Source organism: Amphibalanus amphitrite, unplaced genomic scaffold (assembly GCF_019059575.1).
Source record: "Amphibalanus amphitrite isolate SeventyFive unplaced genomic scaffold, NRLGWU_Aamphi_draft 000056F_arrow, whole genome shotgun sequence".
Classification (NCBI taxonomy): domain Eukaryota; kingdom Metazoa; phylum Arthropoda; class Thecostraca; order Balanomorpha; family Balanidae; genus Amphibalanus; species Amphibalanus amphitrite.
The window spans coordinates 438,673-451,773 of record NW_024881552.1 but is presented as its reverse complement, the minus strand read 5'-3'; the positions used below and the strand labels follow the sequence as shown (position 1 = coordinate 451,773).

Genomic DNA, 13,101 nt, shown 5'->3' with positions numbered 1-13,101 from the left:
ATAAAGAAAAACTTTTTCACATATAGGTAAACCTATCATAAAAAAAGTTTTGCTGTTGCCAAAAGAATCGATGAACCAAGCATGTGGATTCAAACACCTCGTAATGTAAATCGTAAAGGCTAAAAACCATCCATGCTCTATGCGAAGCTAGCTCCAGCGGAGTCCTTGAAACTCATCGGCTCTGTCTGACAGCGGACAGCCAGCTCTGGTTGCAGAGCCGCCCGGCCAACCTGAACCCCCCGCGGAGAGCTGCAGTCTCTCGGGGGGGGGGGGGGGGCACAGGTAGAGCTGGCCTTTCGCCGACCTTGCGGAGGGACCGGTCGGTCCAGCACTGACCTCGCCGAGCCGCGAGGGGGCGGAGGGGGGGGGGGGGGGGGGTCCGACCTGACTCGACGGGAGGAGCGGGCCGAGAGAGCTCAGACTGGAGGAAAGTGGAGTGATTGGGGTTTGAGATCAAGATGGACTCCTGCGGTGCCGCATCCGTTTTGGTGCTGCAGCTCAAGCTAAGCACCAGCCATGCAGAGAGAATCGTCTTAGACGAATCGTTCAGTTCAGCAACGCTTTATAATTACAAAAAGAATAGGATGGAACACAACCACACCTTTTGAATTGTCCACAGTTTGCGATAAACCTTGTAGGTATAGGTAAGCCAGGGTCTAGGACATGTCAGGATAAAATTAAAAACTTAGAAGGATGAGTATTGAGTAGCTTTATGAAGACCGTAATAATCGAGAACTTCAGTCCAAGTCCTGACTGTCATGACTCCTCACCACTCAGCCCTCTTAAAAAAAAAAACAAACAAAACAAGACCAATCCACATGGTCACTCCGTTTTGGCGGTTTTTGGCGTGTTTGAGGATGTAAGGACAGGAGCCGCCGCCCGGCACCGCGGGCAGGCGGCGCCGAGGGCAGGCCTCAAATGGCCAAATCAAAATGGATGACATGCATCGCTGGGATGTAAGCAAGGGAGTGAGCGCTAAGAGTAAGGCCAGAACTCAAAAACGCAAATAACACAAGACCACGATCAAACCTGAAAGTTCGAAACATTCTATCGAATCCAACTACCCACCCAAACACCCCCCACGCCCCCGTGGACTGACCTTTCTCGGCTCCATCGTTCGGGGCCAACATGGCGGGGCCGCCGCGCCGGTCAGGTCCGGAAGTTCGCACCACGACGCACGTAACTGATGAACCATTGCTCATCTCACTCGCACAAGCACAACTGAGTTTCATCGTTCCCCGTGGTCACTGATGAACATTTAATTATCACCACATCACACACCCACATCGAAAACGCACCACCAAAAACCGCACACAACTCCATGCACGCACTCCTCCGGCTGCAAACTTGAACTGCCTCGGGCTACGCGAGCGCGCACGTTTCGTAGGTCACGTGATCTCTGCCCCGAGGGCACGTCGCGCGCGGTCACGGTGACTATAAACACGGCGCGCGGTAACGTCACATAGAAGGGGAGGGGAGGTTCATGGAGGACGGGACGGAGGTAGGAGGAAGTCGGCTGCGGAGTCGGAGTCGGAGTCGGAGTCGGAGTCGGAGTCACCAAAAATTCATCGACTCCGCAGACCTGCCAGGGCTGCGGAGCCGGAGTCGGAGCTGGTTTTTGAAAGCCGGAGTCGGAGTCGGAGTCATCGAAAATCCATCGACTCCGCAGCCTGGGAGGTATGGCAATGCATTGGTCGATTGAAGTGACGTAAACATGTGAAGTGTGCGTGTTGCACATTTATCGGTGGTTTTATATGTATATCAGTGACGTCGTCACTGATATACATATAAAACCACCGATAAATGTGCAACACGCACACGTGACGTCCATCTCCGTCTCTATCATGTTCCTTCAGCGAACTTGTGTCGGTATTTGGATTATCACTGATTCCTGACGCAAAAATGCACATTACCTACGCATCAATAATTGGCAATTGCTACAATTTTGGCATGTGTAGGCTTTTGTAAGGTGAGCAGAATTAGCCGTAACGCTAACTGCGAACTTCAACGCGCCGATTTATCAATCTATTTGGTGTCATTCGCATTCGTGTCAGCCGATCAGCTGTCCATCAGTTGCTGCGGCGTTACAGGTCTATTGCGTACCAGCGTGGCACGAGACCAACGTACAGCTGGTCCAGTTCCATCGCTCCCAACAACTTCAAAACTAAAACAGAATCCCCAACTCGAAAATGGCAAATCTACATATGGTAATGTTTAAAATACATAACCATGGTAAACGGACGCTTCTGCAGTGTGATTCGAAGCAGACGCACATTCTTCATGAACTTCGTCATGCAGTTCAAGAAGAAAAACAAACATAAAATAGACGATAGATCGCTAAAGTGCGCAGCTTCGAGAGTCCCAGGAGTTCACTGACTTTCTGTACCAGGCTGCACGTGATGTGGAAGTTATCATAGATCGTGCTTTTATACAAACTTTGTGCTATTCTCTCGTACCGCATCTGCCTTAACACGGCCTTAACACACTTCATCCCCTTCTATGCGTTCTACTAATTGGTTTCCATTATTAGAATGCACTGATTGACGTTTTTTACGTGCCTCGCGCAAACATGGGATTACAGAAGACCATCAACGTTCAGTTTCACACCAATGCAAATAAGAAAACATACATCCTGTATTGCAAAGCCAGACAAATATATGATATTTTATTTACAGTTATACACATCAACAAGTCACAGCCCTCAGAATCCTTTCTCACATACAACACGTGACAAAAAGTAGTTCGTTTCATTTACAAACAACCTGATAGGGCAAGCCAACGCTCCGGTATTCAGTAGAACTCCTGTCCATCCCATACCGGACTGAGCCGACATACTTAGGACCGCAACCGAACCTCAGTGCCACTGAGACTAGTACTAAGTCAGCTGTTCCTATCAGGAAATACATGAGACACTGACAAAATGTGAGCTCGTGCACGGAACCATATCACAGCATCGCGTCGGTTCGAGTTTCGTCTCTAAGTTCGATGACAGAGTTCGAGTTCGTTGCGCTGCATCAGGTCGTTGACCGACCGTTGACACCCTCCCGCCGGTTCAGGTCGGGTCAAATCAGATCAGGTTAGAACGATCAGATCACATCAGACCAGTTAACCCTATTAGTGGCAGGGGGGGGGGGTTGTTTTTATCCACCCCTCAGGTTTTTCGGGAATATCTCCGAAACCGCTGAAGCTACGATGCTGAAATTTTCTGACTTTTCCTAAAACTAAATTGGGCACATTCCCTGAAAATTTTAAGTTCATAACTTTACCAGGGGCGGCTCCAGAGCACTGGGAATTGGGGGGTCCTATTCGTGAAGCGAGTCATTTGGGCGAAGATCACGATGCTGCACCAGTTTTACGAACAGTGAATGAAAGGTATCATGTGATAACATATACAAAGTTATTGTGCATCCTCTTTTGACACGTTTTGCTATAATAGGCGGATCCAGGCGTCCAAAAAGGGGGGTTATTTTTTACCTCCCAACATAGGTGCCCTGACACCGCCTATGCATGACCAATACAATTTTAGTCGTTCTCTCATAAGAAAATTGTAACATAACAAGACCATTGCCACCCTTTTTAGAAACAGTACCAACAAAAACCTTATTTACTATACTTTTGTGTACCCCCAATCTCAATGATCTGTATCCGCCTATGATTTTTGAAAATGCATATTTTTAGGATCCATGTGAATTTCTGGTTCATTCTCTATCGATCGGCAAAAGTTGCGTTAAGATTGGTTCAGAAACCTGGCCGTGATAAACAGTCTAAAATGTATCTGCAATTTGCCCGTTTTTACCCCCCTCTACCCCCTTATTGACATTTTTTAATTTTATTTTTTTTTAGAAATGTAGATCTCGTTGAGCCAAATCGAATGCCGTTTGAATTTTGAAAATCGGCCGGTTAGATCTCGAGATATCAAGGGGGGTCGTAAACAGCCCCCCCCCCCTGCCACTAATATGGGGTAGCCAGGAGCCTGCCACTAATAGGGTTAAGTCAGGTCGGACCTGTCCCCGCTGGGCCCAGTCAGACCTCACACAGGTCAGGTCAGATCAGGTTACTGCTGGCTGAAGCTCCACCTGAGCGCCTGACACAGCTCCACCGCTCTACCGTGTGACGTCACACCGGCCAGTCTCCTCTCCAGCTCTGTAGGCGAGCTGTGGACGGACGGGCGGGAGACGAGGCGGGAGGGGGGGGGGGGGGGCACAGGGGTGAGTTAGTGGTACGACCACGGATAAATCGGACCAGCCTTAACTTCACAGGCATACGTAATCAGTGACCAAAGTTGGTGGGGAATGGGCGGGTGGGAGGAGAAAAAATTGTCTGCATGAAATATAATTATCCGTAATAAAATTAATGTTACTTACTTAGAGCTTCATAAAAATGCATTGGGTAGATATAAAAATGAAGCAAAACGATTGTTTCCGTTTAACAAGATCCAGACACGGCCAGCTGTCTCAGAAATTAGGCTGATGTTGGTAAATTCATACAAGAAACGATGATCGAAATTGAAAACTTTACACAAAAAAAAAAATGTAACAAAGCCTGTGTTCGAATCTTGGGAGCAAAACTCTTGGGAGTCCATAATCCTGGTGCCAGCGTTACACAGTAATGTAAGAGCCCATCACAGCTCGAGAGTAGTGTTATTCCGTGCCTCACCTCTGCAGAAACTGCGCCAGCGTGCCGAACTCTGTGCGAATGTCGCCGGCCAGCGGAACGCTCACGGCCGGCAGCGCCTCCAGAAACCGGCGGCGAGCGTCCTCTATCGGCGCTGGTGGCGCCTCTGGCGGCGGCGGCAGACACCAGCCGGCCTGCCGCTCGGCGGCCGCCAGCCGGCTCAGAACCGAGGCAGACTGGTCTGTGGATGGGAAATGGCGCAATCATTAGCGATGGACCTCTTTGAGAGGAATACAGCAGACTGAAATAATGAGACGTGTATGCCGCGGGCGACAGCCAAAGAGGTAGGCTAGGAAAAACTCAAGCATCCAGGCAGGACGAAAAATATTGGAGCCTTTTTACATTTTAAGGAACAAAACTCCTTTATTCACTCGCACTGACGCTACAATCCATATCAATCTACAATTCTGACCTTCACTTAGCACCAGGTAAATTGGCCGAGATGCCATAAATAATCGGAACAGAAAGCAAACAGTTCTTCTCACCTGGCGAGTCTGTGTGCAGTACGGTGACGCTCGCGCGGGTCAGCTGAGCGATCAGCTGGTCGGCGGCCCGCGGCCGCCGCTCGGGCGGCGGCGCGGTGCCCGGTTTGACCCTGTCCCGCTCCACCAGCAGCCAGCAGCGACTGTAGAGCCGACAGAGCCGCTGGAGGCGCGCCACCAGCCGCCGCCGGCCCGGCGCCGTCTGTAGGTCTGAATGGAGGCGGGGGGCGTGAGTCCGATGAGGGTAGCGCATTGAACCACCATCACAGCTTGCTTATCAGTCAATCAGCGAAGTTTGAAGGGCATCACACGGTGATGCAAAAAGACGTATATCTTGGACAATAGCATATACGAAAGAAATACAACACATTTTCGATGATATTCGATAAATCTTATATTGTGAAGCAAACAAGAAGATGAATAAGAAAAGCAATACCATGAGTCCAAAAGTGATAAGCGGAATCCCATGTTTATTCCCACTACCACCTTCATCCTCTCTCTGCCCTCCCTTGCTCTCACCGGCGGCGGGTCGCCGCACCACGGCCGCCCTCCTGCTGACGATATAGTCCTCTGCCGGCAGTGAGCGGACCTCCGTTCGCGCCCGGTGCACGGCCCGCAGGTCGGAGAGGAGGCGAGGCGCGCAGCTCACCTCCCGGGAGCTGGCTATTATAACCAGCGGACCGGGGGCCGGCTGAGGAGAGGGGGCGAGGTAGATCATCAGTCAGCAGCATAGAAATAGCGGTAGTATCAATTAGTGAGTTTTGCCATATTCATAATCATCCGAACAGGCGCTGACAACTCATGCTAATAGACATATCCATAAAACACAACACATTCTAGCTGGTGTACGACTATGTCCGTTTAGAACATACAACTGATAATAATCACCTAAGCCAGTTCCCGCCGTTCCTCACCTGTTCTGAGCTCCGCCCCGGCGCCCCCTGCCGCCCGCTCCCCGCTGACGGGACCGGAGGGCGGCTCTGGACCCCGCTGGGGCCGGCCGATCCGCCCCCACCGGCCACCTCCACACCTCCTCCACCAGCCGAGCCTGCCGTCTGTGGTGTCCGCCTCATACTCAGCCGCTCCCGAAACTCGGCCTGCTTCTGTCGCGCCCGCTCCAGACGAGCCTGGCGCGCCCTCTCGGCAGAATCAGGAACTATGTTTTCTTTTCGCTCCGATAGAGGCGCTGCCGTCGGTATTTCGTCGTCGCTGTCGAATAGGCCGAGATCGAAGACCGGGCGATCCATATTACGTGGTGTGTGTTTCTTGCTCGTTCCAAAAGTAGGAGTTTCAAACGGATCATCAGGATCTGACCGCCTCTTCGCTTTAGCGCTGGATTTAAGAATCGATCCAGCCGGACGCTTGCTGGACAGCCAGACACCATTCGTGGATGAAGAAGTCTTGGTCTTTTCATCGGAAGACTTCTTCGTCACCCTTTTACGTTCAACCGTGCGAGGATTCGCCTCGGTACCATCCAGCTGAAAGTCAGCATCAGACTCTGATCCAGATGGGGGCCGATTGGTTGTGTTAGCGTCACTCCGCAGGGTAGCACTAGGGTCGCTCTGCCTGGTAGTGCTGGTGCCGCGGCGGCCGACTGGAGAGCGCTCTCCCTCGCTGGACGAGACTGCCATGATCCGTCTGCGCCGTCCCCTCTGCCGTTTCGCCGGCGATTCGCCGTGGGAGGAGGCCGAACTGACGTACTCCACGTGGTCACTGTCCACGCAGAAACTGTCCTGTAAAAGCGGGGGCAGAATGTTCGTAATTTTGAATTGATAGGCTTTGACGCACCCTAACACGAAACACGAACGAAAATGTTGAGATCAATTATAACTTTGTTTAGCCGGTAACGATTTCTCTAATTTTCGAGGGACATAGCTCATGAGCAGAGGCTAGCGCACTCCACGTGTCAGACTACGCAAGCATTGCAATAAACAAAACGCGTCTATCTTCAGGGTGATATAGTACAACAGACAAACCCCACAATCAGTAACAATTACCGTATCTGAGAAAGGTTGCCGAAGGGCCGTCCCATAGCCCAAAAGTCAGACCTTACCTGTTCATAATCGTCGTCCTGGTGCGGGACCTGGGAGAACAGCTCAGAGTCGCTGGGCCGAGGCAGGGCGGGACGGCGGAACGCCGGCGCCGCGCGGCCCGGACTGCGCACAGACTTCAGGTACACGGCGCGCATACTGCAAGAGAAGAAAATGGATAATGAAAGGTAGAAATGGTACTTTGAGATACGTGGACGTCATGTCAGAGAATCGGAGTCAAGTGAGCAAATGGAAAACGTATGCGATGGCCGGGAATCGAACCCGGGTCAACTGCTTGGAAGGCAGCTATGCTCACCACTATACCACCATCGCCGAGGACAATCGCCTCTAATTACAATATAGTTCAAAGTAGGTGAAAGTGATGTGACGTTTGTCACATTAGAGATGCTAATTTCATGCAAGATGTTCATGAATTCAATTACAAAGAAAAATTAAATAATATATATCAGCATTGAGGACATAAAAATTGATAAACGTGATCCCCGAACGTCTCAGTCCACTACAATAGCACTATCACAGGCCCCTCCATCGACCCTCAGAGTCTCAGCCCCAGCGGCCGTGGCAGTGACTCACTCGACGTCCGGCTGGGTGGGCTCCGGCGCGTCGTCGATCATCGACTCGTCGTACCGGTCCGAGTCGGGTTCGTCGCTCTCGTCGTCCGCGGAGGCCGCCGACGCGTCGGTCGACAGGTCAGCCTCGTCGTCCAGGAACGGGTTCCGGGCCCGCCGCCGACGGCGCCGCTTCTGTGGGGGCGGGGAGATTTAGAGCGGTGACATCCGTGTTACAGCAAACATGAACAGTGAGCACTGATAATGGAACACCCACGCTCACAACGCTTAGCTTCGATATAGTCTTCAGTATGATATTCCGAATGACACACTCAAGAAGAATGTCGCGTTATACAAAATCTAGTTTGTAACGTTGTCCGTGGCATGTTACTTGTTCCCATTTCAATGACCAAATACACTCTCCCTAACCACGATTCACTCTTGCTCGTCTCTTACCCTTCCCTACCCTACCAATGAATTGCACTCACCTTCCCCGCGGCTGCAGCCGGCCGGCGTCCAACGCTCTCCGAGCTGGAGTCCCGTGCCGACTCCTGACGACTCCTCGACTCCACCACCGACTCCTGACGACTCCTCGCCTCCTGCCGGTCCCCTCCCGGTCCTCCCTCCTCCCCAAAGTCGGTCACCCAGCCGACGGGAGGCGTTTCCTCCTCACTGTCCCGGAGTAACGCCGGACGGTGGCGGCGGCGGCCGGCCACCCGCGCCACGGGACTGTCAGTGACATTTGCGGCCGACGCGGCAGGTATCAGGGGACTCTCTGTGTTGTTTGGAGCAGTCCTGGCAGGTACCACCGGGCTGTCAGTCTCATTTGCGGCCAGTTTGGACGGAATTAAGGCACTTTCTTGATCAGATACCACAGACTTAGGTCGAGACGCGGGTCGAGCCAGCGGGCTGACTGCGTCCGATATTCTGGACAGCAGAACGACAGGGTGTCTGCTGTTCTGATTCGCTCCCGATGTGGACTGGCCGAGTGTGTTATCCGTGGCGTCTTTTCCGTTCGTATCGCGATGCGCGCGCTCGTTATTAGCCTCGGTGTCAGCTGTATGACGGTTGTCCGTCTCCGGTCCCCAAGTCACATGTCGGCCAGCCAGTGGAGATATGGGCACTCGCGGTGATGTTCCATCCATACGGAGTACTCGCGGGGCGGGTCTTCGGCAGGTATCAAACTCGTCCTCCGCCCACGGGTCTTCGTCACCCAGTCCAGCTACCAGTCCAGCAGGGCGACCGGCAGGTCCAGAGGGGGTGACGCCAGTCGAGCTGTGTCGCTGCTTCACCTTGGAGAGCCGCCGGCGTCCCCGCGCCGACAGTGGCGTGCTATGTCTCCTGTCCACGGCCTCTCTCAGCCTCCTCTGACTGGAGAGGATCGGTGACACGGCCGGGGAAGACACTGCGCCTCCGCCGGGAGCCGCGGGGTCACCGCAGGGAGTCTGGGGCCGAGGTCGGGTCACGGTGAACAGAGCACTGTCTGGGGTGGCGGCTGTCGGCCCTCTGGAGGTGAGATTGGTGGAGGGTGTACCGGTTACAGGCAGAGCCTCTGGCAGAGGAGCGGGTTTAGACGCTAGGCCTACGGTGCCACCCTGCTCTACCACTGTCACGTCATGCGAGTCAGACAGATCCACAACCTCCACTGAGTCTGCTGGCTTCGTGGCGTTCTTCGCCTCCGCTAGCTCCTTGTGATCTGCAGCGTCCGCCGCGCCACCGGGGTTGGATGTCACACCCTCGAACAAATCACTGTCCTCGAAGAAATCGGCAAACAAATCAAACACCGGCTTCTCCACCTCCCGAGCTGCCGGAGCCGCCGGGGCCAGTTTTACCGTGGTGCCACCGGTCTTGCCGCTCTCTTTTCTCTCACTTTCCACTCTCACTCTCTCCAGCTTCTCCGCCACTCTGTCCTTTTCCCTCTCCCGCTCTCCTCTCACTCTCCCCGCCGGCGTTCCTATCCTCTCTCCCATCCTCCCCGCTCCCTTCCCACTCGGCGTGCGTCCTCCAGGAGACATCACACTCTTATCCACCAGCTCCAGTAGCTGAGTGGTGGAGTAGATGGACGTACCCGCCGCTGGAGAGTCGCGGATGGACAGGGCTGACCGCACCAGCAGCGGCGGAGACCGCAGAGGGCTGCAGACGGTGACAGATACAGCGGGAGGGACGGACGCCAGGGGTACCGAGACGGCCGCCGGCGGTGGGCGGTCCGGGGATGGAGGCTGTGGTTCTGCGGCAGGCGGAGGAGTGACCACATTAGCGAACAGCGCGTCGTCGTCTAATCCAAAGTCGAACAGCGGCTGTGAGGACGGGTGTCGCCGCCGCGCGGTGCCTGTCGGAGCCGGAGGGGGTTCACTGTTCTTGACACTGTGAGTTTCTTCTTTCCCAGAAGGTAAAAGATTCTTCGCTTGCTTGCCACTGAAAAGCTCTCTCGAGGGTGTCTTCGACTTCAAGGCATTGTCAGTGCTTTCTAGTCGGTTCCTTCCACCAGCGACCACATCAGCCGGCTTGCTCTCTCGCTGAAGTCTATCCCTGTCAGGCTGCAGATCCAGGGCACCTTGCCGTTCCACCACTGTCCCTGAACCATCCTCCGCCACTGCTGATGGCGGTACCGAAGCCGAGGCCGGGGTAGCCAGCGCGGGGGCCGGCTCGAAGCCCAGAGACGCCGCCGGCTCCCCTGCTGACGCGGGCGGCTCCTCCACCCGGGCGAACAGACTCTCGTCAGCAAACAGATCGTCGCTGGAGGGACGGCGGGTCAGACCGGCCTGCAGGCGGAATACTGGAGAGGATATCGTCACTGCCGGCGGGGGCGGCGGCGACGACGGTCGAGTCTGACGCTCCTCAGTGAGTTCAGCGTTTCCCCAGCCGGTAGTTCCTATCGGCTCGACAGTAGAGAGTCCTCCATTCTCCAGCGCCCCTCCTGGGACTGGCTCTACCGATGGCATCTCAATCTTCCGCCGCTTACTGCCTCGTGACAGCTTTCTTCGTTTGCTGGGATTCTGCGACGGTAAGATCGGCGAACCATCCTCCTCTGAGAGTAGCGACACCACGGGTGGATGACTCGGAGGGACATCCGCGGTGCGCGGCGGGACAGAACTGCCCAGAGCGTCAGACGGAGGAGGAGGGAGCGGGGAGGAGGGCGGAGGGGTCGCCGGCGGCAGGGGGCTCGGGTTCCACTCCCAGTCCGCGTTCCAGTCGTCAGGGAGATCATCCCACTCGGCAGCTCCGCCCTCCGGCGCGTCTGAGGGACCCTCCAGCGGGCCAGCCTCACACACCGGCGCTGGCTTTGGAGGTTCACTCGGTACCGCGGCTCCCAGTGCCGACTCTGGCTTTGTGAAATCACTGCTCGTGTTGGTACGCCCCTCAATCTCTGGGCCTGTCGTTCCATTTCCCTCATTCACAAACTTCGATTCTTCATCAAAGTCACCGGTCTCCCTTTCTACCATCAAGTCCTTCCTCTCTGATCCATGCCGCTCAGCCTCCAGCCAGCAGCGCGCCTCCAGCCGCTCCGTCCTCTCCGCACTCATCATCAGCGCTCCCTCGTCCACAGTGACCAGAGGAGCAGCCAGCGCCTCTTCTAGTGCACTCAGCAGCCCGGCGGCGCCGCCCCAGCCGGTGAACAGCGGCGGCGGCGCGACGGGCGGCCAGTCGGGCGGGGGCGGCGGCGGGGGCGGCGGGGAGTCGGCTCCGGAGGTCTCCAGCAGACTGAGACGGATCGCCTCGGCCACCTGTTCCGACTCGGAGAGGGCGCTCAGGTCGGCGGCGGGACGGACCGGCGGACTGGCGGGCCGGGCCGGCGCCGGAGGAGGGGGCATCGCGGGCGCCGGCGGAGAGGGCTCTGAAAACAGAGGAGGGTCCGCCGTCACTGGAGGTGTTGGAAGATTATGGGAATACGCTCAGTTTTACACTAATTTTACGCTCGAGTAATATGGCCCACCTGGCCACACATGTTCACATGATAAAAGCAATAAATACAATGTGGAGCATATGTGCCCATAATTGAAAAATACTGCAATAGCTGAAGAGGAGTTATTTCTCTTCGGGAAACGAATACCAAAGGACAGCTTTGGTGACGGCGAGCGAGCAAGACGTACGGTACCCAACCACTCAACACCGCCCCGGTATCACTCTGGTACCCGGATACCACCCCCGTACCCGGTTATGTACCGCCGCGCCGACTCACCCAGCTCTACTCCGGCGTGCCGGCGCAGCGCCGTCATCTCCTGGTCGTATCCGTCGGCCCCCGTGTGCGCCTGCTCGGCCATAAAGGCCAGGAGTCGCACCAGGTTCCGGGAGACGTCGGAGTGGGAGACGGCGTGTGTGGGCTGAAGGGTGGTCTGCCAGGGCAGCCACTCGGTCAGCGAGAGCAGCGCAGGGGCGGAGGGGCGACCGGAGCCGGTAGATGTGGCACCTGCGGGGAACAGAGAAAATGGTCCGTTAGTGCCGGTCAGAGCTGTCTGTATACAAGGGCAGAGGGAGTTGTAAGGGTGCTGAACAAAAAGCGATCAAATTACGAAAACAGTGAACACTCAGCAAACAAAGTTGAAAAAACATCATGAGAGATTGCAGTTCAGACAGTCTGTCGTTTACGATGGTAACACCAAAACTGATACTATTATATATGATACGTATTTGAAAATGGACCACAGAGCAACATGTCGAACTCGGTAGCAGACTGGCGGTGAGGACACCCACCTGCTGCGTGTCTCGGCGGCAGTCTGCGCGCCGGCCCGTCCCCCGGTCTCAGCTTGTAGCGGGTGTCCCACTCCCTCATCTCGTCATCACTGAGGTAGGCGGCGGTGGCAGGACCGCGCTCTGGGGCCAGCGCCGCCAGCAGGGAGGCCATCTGTCCTCCGCCGGTACCCCTGCCGGCTCCTCTACCCCTGCCCCTGCCCCTGCCGGCCACCGGCCCGCCTCGGCTCCTGCCGCGGGCCCGACCGCGGCCGGTAGCAGCCGCCGGAGACGAGGCGGCCACCGTCATATGGAGCCGGTGACAGACGGGCTGCAGGCCGCGCGGGATCATACGCGGGCTGTTCTTGAACAGGTGAGGGCCGAGCTTCGTGCCTGCGGGGAGGGGAAAGGGATTCGACTGGTGTTTGATCTAATATGCTGTGCAAAAACTAGCTCAAGCTCAAGTGACTCATGTGGAAGCGAGCACCGATAGTTTTCAGAACGCAGTTGTAAGATTGATGCAACTGATGTACAGGGTGTCCCATAAGTTCGTTCTCACCTTATAATTGCATGTAAAACAGAGTACATTGCGTTTTGATATTTTTATAATCCCTCAATGTGCTCCCCATTTCATAGGCAAACACATGAATACATGCTGCGACATGCCAACCGGCATGT

At 55.2% G+C, this 13,101-nt stretch overlaps 1 protein-coding gene and 1 non-coding gene across 2 annotated transcripts in view; both read right to left on the bottom strand.

Annotated features, from left to right (window-relative positions):
- Positions 1 to 2,651: 2,651 nt before the first annotated feature.
- LOC122378173 (Fanconi anemia group M protein-like) overlaps positions 2,652 to 13,101 on the bottom strand; it is a 32,850-nt gene continuing 22,400 nt past the window's right edge. Inside the window, exons 14-24 of the mRNA XM_043358928.1 lie at positions 12,448 to 12,816; positions 11,936 to 12,163; positions 8,244 to 11,590; positions 7,781 to 7,950; positions 7,210 to 7,345; positions 6,071 to 6,889; positions 5,676 to 5,847; positions 5,160 to 5,366; positions 4,657 to 4,855; positions 4,031 to 4,154; positions 2,652 to 3,049 (exon numbers count right to left, since the gene is read on the bottom strand). Coding sequence (XP_043214863.1) covers positions 4,055 to 4,154; positions 4,657 to 4,855; positions 5,160 to 5,366; positions 5,676 to 5,847; positions 6,071 to 6,889; positions 7,210 to 7,345; positions 7,781 to 7,950; positions 8,244 to 11,590; positions 11,936 to 12,163; positions 12,448 to 12,816 — 5,747 coding nt within the window. The 3' untranslated portion in view covers positions 2,652 to 3,049; positions 4,031 to 4,054. The remainder of the gene's footprint in view (positions 3,050 to 4,030; positions 4,155 to 4,656; positions 4,856 to 5,159; positions 5,367 to 5,675; positions 5,848 to 6,070; positions 6,890 to 7,209; positions 7,346 to 7,780; positions 7,951 to 8,243; positions 11,591 to 11,935; positions 12,164 to 12,447; positions 12,817 to 13,101) is intronic.
- Trnag-ucc lies at positions 7,448 to 7,519 on the bottom strand. The gene has a single exon. It is a non-coding gene; the product is annotated as a tRNA-Gly (tRNA).